Source organism: Petaurus breviceps, unplaced genomic scaffold (assembly GCF_028583685.1).
Source record: "Petaurus breviceps papuanus isolate PSGF00001 unplaced genomic scaffold, PetGlider_PUasm1.0 108, whole genome shotgun sequence".
NCBI lineage: Eukaryota > Metazoa > Chordata > Mammalia > Diprotodontia > Petauridae > Petaurus > Petaurus breviceps.
In genome coordinates, this window is record NW_027185593.1 from 2,431,553 (window position 1) to 2,437,690 (window position 6,138).

Here is a 6,138-nt window from a genome sequence, read left to right on the forward strand (position 1 = left end):
CCTCCCAGATTTGACCTTCTGTGTTCTCAGGGCCCTCCCAGATTTGAACTTCTGTGTTCTCAGAGCCCTCCCAGTTCTGACAGTCTGGGTTTTAAGGGCCCTCAAAGCCCTGACATCCTGTGTTCTAAGGGCCCTCCCAGCCCTGACATCCTGTGTTCTCAGGGCCCTCCCAGCCCTGACATCCTGGGTTCTAAGGGCCCTCCCAGCTCTGACATTCTTTGAGTCCATGTGCAGCTCAGAAGGGAGGATCCTGGTCAGTCTAACCTGAGCCACCATGGACAGGCTTCCTAGAGGAAGTGACCCAGGAGCCACAGAGGCCTCATCTCCCACCTTTCTAGTTATCCTTACTGACCCGCTACCCCTCCCCAACCTTCACATCCCTCTGATGCAGGCCCTGGCTCCTCAAATATATGAGAACACCTTTGCCTCTGCCTGCCTGGTTCCATATCTATGCTTCTGCTCTCTGGGCTCAGAGCTAAGGCAAGGCAGGCCTTTGGGGCTCAGTTCAGGGTCACCTGGGGCAGCAGAACCCCAGGAGTAGGGCAAGGCTCTGGCCTCCAGGCACAGGGTGACCCCACCTTCTTCTTTGTGCCAGGTCCAAGAGCCAGGCCCTCATCTTCTCCAGCCAGGTAGATATGGAGGGCTCAAGTTACATGCCGATGCCGTGAAGCCTTAGGCTGGGGTGAGCTCCAGGCCAAGCCTCCTGGTTCTAGCTTGTTTTTAAGGAGAAGGAAGAAGGCTACAAGGGAGACTCTGACCACCAAGTGGTCCCAGAGACCCTACAACTTCCTCTCCACACGAGCTGAGATGGCTCCTTGTGGGCCATACTGGGCAAACAGTGCCTTCTCTAGTCCAGTAATAGTATCCATCCTCTATATCTACAACACTTGGATGACCAGAGTTGGACAGGACCTTAGGAATCAAACCACATTATTATAGAGGAAGAAAATGGAATACGGAATGAGAGAATGTGCTAGTCTAAGAGGAGGTGAGCTTCTTTCCTTAACCATCTGTAGGCTGGTTAACCATTTGTCGGGTATGTTGGACTAGATGGCCCGTGGGGTTCCTTCCAACTCTCGGGTTTTGTGACTCTGTAACAAGGGAAAGAATTTGCCTAATGTCACACCGAGAGCGAGGGACACAGCTGAGATGGTAAGCCAGGGCTTCTGAATTCTAGTCCAGTGCTTACTTACCACTGGTAGGGGGCTGTCTCTATACCCCAAAGTGCCTTCCCTACTCCCCATCTCCCAGGACCCCTTAGTATTTCTGCCCACATAGGGAGAAAGGGGGCGGCTAGGTGGTGCAGTGAATAGACCACTGACCCTGGAGTCAGGAGGAACTGAGTTCAAATCCAGCCTCAGACACTTAACACACACACAAAAACTAGCCATGTGACCCTGGGCAAGTCACTTAACCCCAACTGCCCTCCAAAAAGCAAAAAAAAAAAAAATCCACATAGGGAGAAAGGGGCTGTGGAATTTAATCTAGGAAAGGAGACCAGCATTTCTTAAGCGACCACTGTGTGCCTAGCACTGTGCTAAGCGTTGGACAGATGTTATCTCATTTGATCCTCACAAAAACCCTGGGAGGTAGGTGCTGATATTATTCCAATTTTATATCTGAGGAATTGAAGCAGATAGATGGGAGATGACTTGCTCAGGGCCACACAGCTCTTCAGTGACCAAGGCTAGATTTGAACTTGTTGTCATCCTCACTCCCTTGAGGAAGCTAGGTGGCCCCTGAAGTAAGGAAGACTCATCTTCCCTAGTTCAAATCCAGCATCAGATACTTCCTAGCTATGAGACCCTAGGCAAGTCACTTAACCTTGTTTGCCTCAGTTTCCTCATCTATAAAATGGAAGGCATTGGTAAACCACTCCAGTATCTTTGCCAAGACAACCCCAAATGGGGTCATAGAGAGACAGACATAACTGAAAAACAGCTCCTTTACTCCAAGATCTAACCATCACACCACCAAAGCAAACGTGTTTCTCTGAAGTGCCAGCATAAAGGGGCATATGTGTAGAATTTTAGAGCTGAAAGAAGGCTTATTGATCCCTCTGGAGAGAAGAGGAAAGGAGGAGATACCACCTCCTATTTTGTCCTCTTCTTTCCTCCTCCCATCCCCAAATTCACCAGCAGCTTTTTCCCCTCTTCCCAGGAACTCCTGATTGGTTTGGAATGAATGAAACCCAGTATCCCAGGGTGAAACTGAGCATTTCCTCCCAGAGGCCTCTACTTTGTGACCCCCTTGCCTTCAGCCTTGTATTATGCTGACTTATGTTCACATTGGTCACTCCCTAGCAGAGCAGACTAGAAGCTCCCTGAAGGTAAGAGGGTATCCTCAGAACCTGACACAATGCCTGACACATAGTAAGCCCTCTAAAAATTCTTGCGGCTCATTGATGAAGTCTGGGACTAAAAGTAAGACCTGGCTTCTCGTCCTAGTTCAAGACCAGGAGTTCTTAATCTGGGTGCATGGTCTTGTCTTTTTTTTTAATTTATTTTATTTTTAATTTATGGAATAAAACAAGCATTTCCCTAACATAGTACAATAAAAAAGATGATTGCACATGAAACTGCAAATCTACTATGTACAATTTGCTATTTCTTTTAAATATACAACAAAATTATCATGTAAATTTCTTTTTTTTTCCTTCCCCACCCCCGCCTTGTTTTATTTATTATTATTTTAAGGACTATACTTCAATATAATTGGTTTCCTTTGTAACCCTATGTATTTGACTTCATGCATTTTAAAATCCAATTCTAAGAAGGGGTCTACAGGCTTCACCAGACAGCTTGTCAAAAGTCTCTAGGATCCCAAAAAGGTGAAGAAGCCCTGCTCTAGACTGACTGGATGTATGGCCTTGGAGTGATAGGACCTGGGTTTGAATCTCAGCTCTGCCCCACTTTGGACCTCAGTTTCCTCACCTGAAAAATGGGGGGCAGGGAGGTGATGAACTCAATGGTCTCCAAGGTTCCTGCTAGCCCTAAATCTGTGAGCCTGGAAATCATTTCTTTTCTCTCTGCTTAACTATTTGTACAATGGAAGATTATAAAATGCTACATGTGGATTAGAGAGAGACCACTGGAGATCATCTATTCATTTTAGAGATGAGAGAATTGAGGGCCAGCGATTTGCTTGAGAGTGACCTTCCCAGTTCTGACATATGCACTAAGTTCCCTCCTGGCTTCATTTGGGATTCTCAGGGCCCTTCCAGCCCTGACACTTTGTGTGCAGTGTCCTTAGGATCTTTCCAGATCGGATAATCTATGCCCCACCACTCCTCTCGGCCCTGATATTCTATGTCTTATATTTTTAGATCCTTTTTAACACCCACAGTTTCAGGTTCTACAAGTTCAGCCTCAGGTCTAGTGGAGGTGGGCACAGGAACAACATGGTCCAGAGATTTAGGAACAAACTAGGAGCCTTCACCCTGTGATCTCCACGCCCCCTCCACCCCCAGTGCCCCGAGGCTTACAACCTGGGGCCCAACCACCCACTGACTCCTTATCCCAGGACTGTGGACCCTTGCCCAGCAAGGCCTAAGCTGGGGGCTAGAGCTGGAGGAGGCTGAGGTAGAGGTGTGTTCATGTGGAATTAGGGGCCAAGGCAGGCAGAATTGAAGCAGTTCTTCAGCCTACCTCCAACCCCCCCCCACCACCACCACCTCCCAAGGAATAAACTCCCAAGTTCAGCTTCCAGTTTCTCAGCAAGGCAGGTTCCAAAGGTCATTGACCTTTGGACCTACTCTTTCCTCACCCCTGACCTCCCCACCCCAGGCTGAACTTAGAAGTTCAGGGGAAAGTAGACAGCATGGGTCTGCACAGGAATCTCTCTCCTGTAGGGGCAGATTCCCAAGGTCTCCAAACATCAGAACCCTCCAGAAATTCTGGCTAAGCAGGAGGTGGCCTTCTGGTGTGGCTAGGACAGAGCTGGGGAGATTGGGTGACCTCTTCAGCAATGTCAGTCTGAATGTGACCACTGGTACCCTTTCATGACTCCAGCCCCAGCCAGAACACAGATGCTAAGCAAGTGAGCATCTATTAAGCGCCAATTATTAGCCAGCACAAAGGGGAAAGAAAACACCTGTGGTTTTAGAGCTCAGGGAATGCTTAGAGACACCAACCAATCCAAAGGGGAAAGTATGGATAATAATAACAACAGAAACAACATTTCTATTGTGCTTTAGCGTTTACAATGCCCTTTACGTCTGCTATTTCATGTGATCCTCACAACACCCCTTTGATGTAATTATTACTATCTCCATTTTACAGTTGAGGAAACTGAGGCAGGCCAAAGTAAAGGGCAGCCACCTGTCCATGGTCCCACTGGTATTAGGAGTCTGAGGCAGGATTCAAACTGACCCCCAAGTAAGCATCCTAAGTGCCTCTAGGCTACCTGATGCCTTAGCACCGGCTGCCCCTCTGCAGGGAGCCACTGTTCATCCATTTCATCCTGCTGCCCTGGGAGTGTGTGTGTGGGGGGGGGGGGGTAGCAGGAAGAGGGGACAGTAGAGAAAAGGTCCTTGAATTCCAGAGCCCCTGACAGATTGCCTCCCCCCTCCATTTCGAGGATTCAGTTCTTGTTGGCTCCTTCCCTCCCTTTAACTCCCAAATATGTCATTTTAAGACATTGCAGTGAACCATGACAGCTGCAGCACGTGAAGGTTTTAGTTGTTCTCATGATGATTAATTACCCTGTGGGGGTTGCACAGGTTGGCCTCCAAAGGCCCTGGATAGCTCAGACTATAAATGGCTGCCCTACCCAGCAGCTGGACTCCAACTCAAACATTTATGAAGGGCCAGTCCCACAACGTGCTCTACAAAAATATATAAAAAACAAAAACAAAAAAAATACAGTCCTTGCTCTTAAATCTACAGGAGGAGATATTCTTGGGGATAAGTTTTAAGGCAGGCTGATGGCTTCCTCTGTCTCTTACTTAGCCCATCATGTCACTGAGCACAGACCTAGGCATGAAGGGGGGATATAGTAAGTACCTGTTGATTGGATGGTTAGTCAGGTTGGTGGGTCTCAGACTTGTGGTTAGTCTATAGAGTGGGGAATAGGAAGCAGGAGGGCTAGGCCAAGACTGGGCAGGGGGTGAGCAGAGCCAGTGGGAAGGAATGGTCCCCCATCTGGGAGTCACTGTCCATGCCAGGGCCTGGCATGCCCAAGGCACCCCCCAACCCAGACCTAGCCCTATATTCCATGAAGAGCCCAGAGACCCCTGCCAGTCCTGGACCTGGCTTTCAGGCCTCTGGCAGAGCCGGTGTGACTCTGAGATAGGAGTTTGGGGTCTGGTCCTAGAAGCAGCAGGCAGAAACTCTGGACCTTGGCATGATGCCACCTCAGCCCCATTTAGGGCCTTTGATCTCTGCTCTTCAGGCTGCTGAAGCCGTCGCCTGCGGCGAAGTTTAGCTCTCCGGTTCTTGAACCACACCTGGGGAAGAAGGGGAAGTTGGGGGAGAAAAGATGCTCAGATCATCCCCTCCCCGAAAAGGAACACTGTGTGCTTCTTACATAACCTGGGCATGGGACGAGGGCTCTGGGAGGTCAGCTCTTCCCTGAGGAGAGAGGCAGCCAAGAGCTGAACGTCGAATCTGATGGGGGAGAGACCTTCTAGATGGAGCAGTTGTGACAGCCAAGACCTGGGGGGAACGATCACAAAGCCTGCTTCTGGCACTTACTATACACAAGGCCACCAGCAAGCTGCCCTCCCGCAACCCCATTCCCTAATTCCTCACTGGAAAATGAGAAAAACATCTTGGGTTCTTTTTACTTCTGGTATTATTGGTATACTACTCTAAAATCTCATAGAGATCTAGCATTTTGTATTCTAAGGTCCCTCCCAGCTCTGACATCCTGTGCTCTAAGGGTCCTCCCAGCCCTGACATCCTATATTCTAAGGGCCCTCCCAGCCCTGACATCCTGGGTTCTAAGGGCCCTCCCAGCTCTGACATCCTGTGCTCTAAGGGTCCTCTCAGCCCTGACATCCTATGTTCTAAGGGCCCTCCCAGCCCTGACATCCTGTGTTTTAAGGGCCCTCCCAGCCCTGACATCCTGGGTTCTAAGGGCCCTCCCAGCCCTGACATCCTGTGCTCTAAGGGTCCTCCCAGCCCTGACATCCTATGT

The 6,138-nt window shown here is 49.3% G+C and overlaps 1 protein-coding gene across 1 annotated transcript in view; it reads right to left on the reverse strand.

The window, feature by feature from the left end:
* Positions 1 to 2,483: 2,483 nt before the first annotated feature.
* The window catches only part of LOC138153501 (retinal homeobox protein Rx-like), a 6,004-nt gene continuing 2,349 nt past the window's right edge, over positions 2,484 to 6,138 (reverse strand). The window contains exon 4 of the mRNA XM_069077674.1: positions 2,484 to 5,446. Within this exon, the coding sequence (XP_068933775.1) occupies positions 4,946 to 5,446 (501 nt within the window). The 3' untranslated portion in view covers positions 2,484 to 4,945. The remainder of the gene's footprint in view (positions 5,447 to 6,138) is intronic.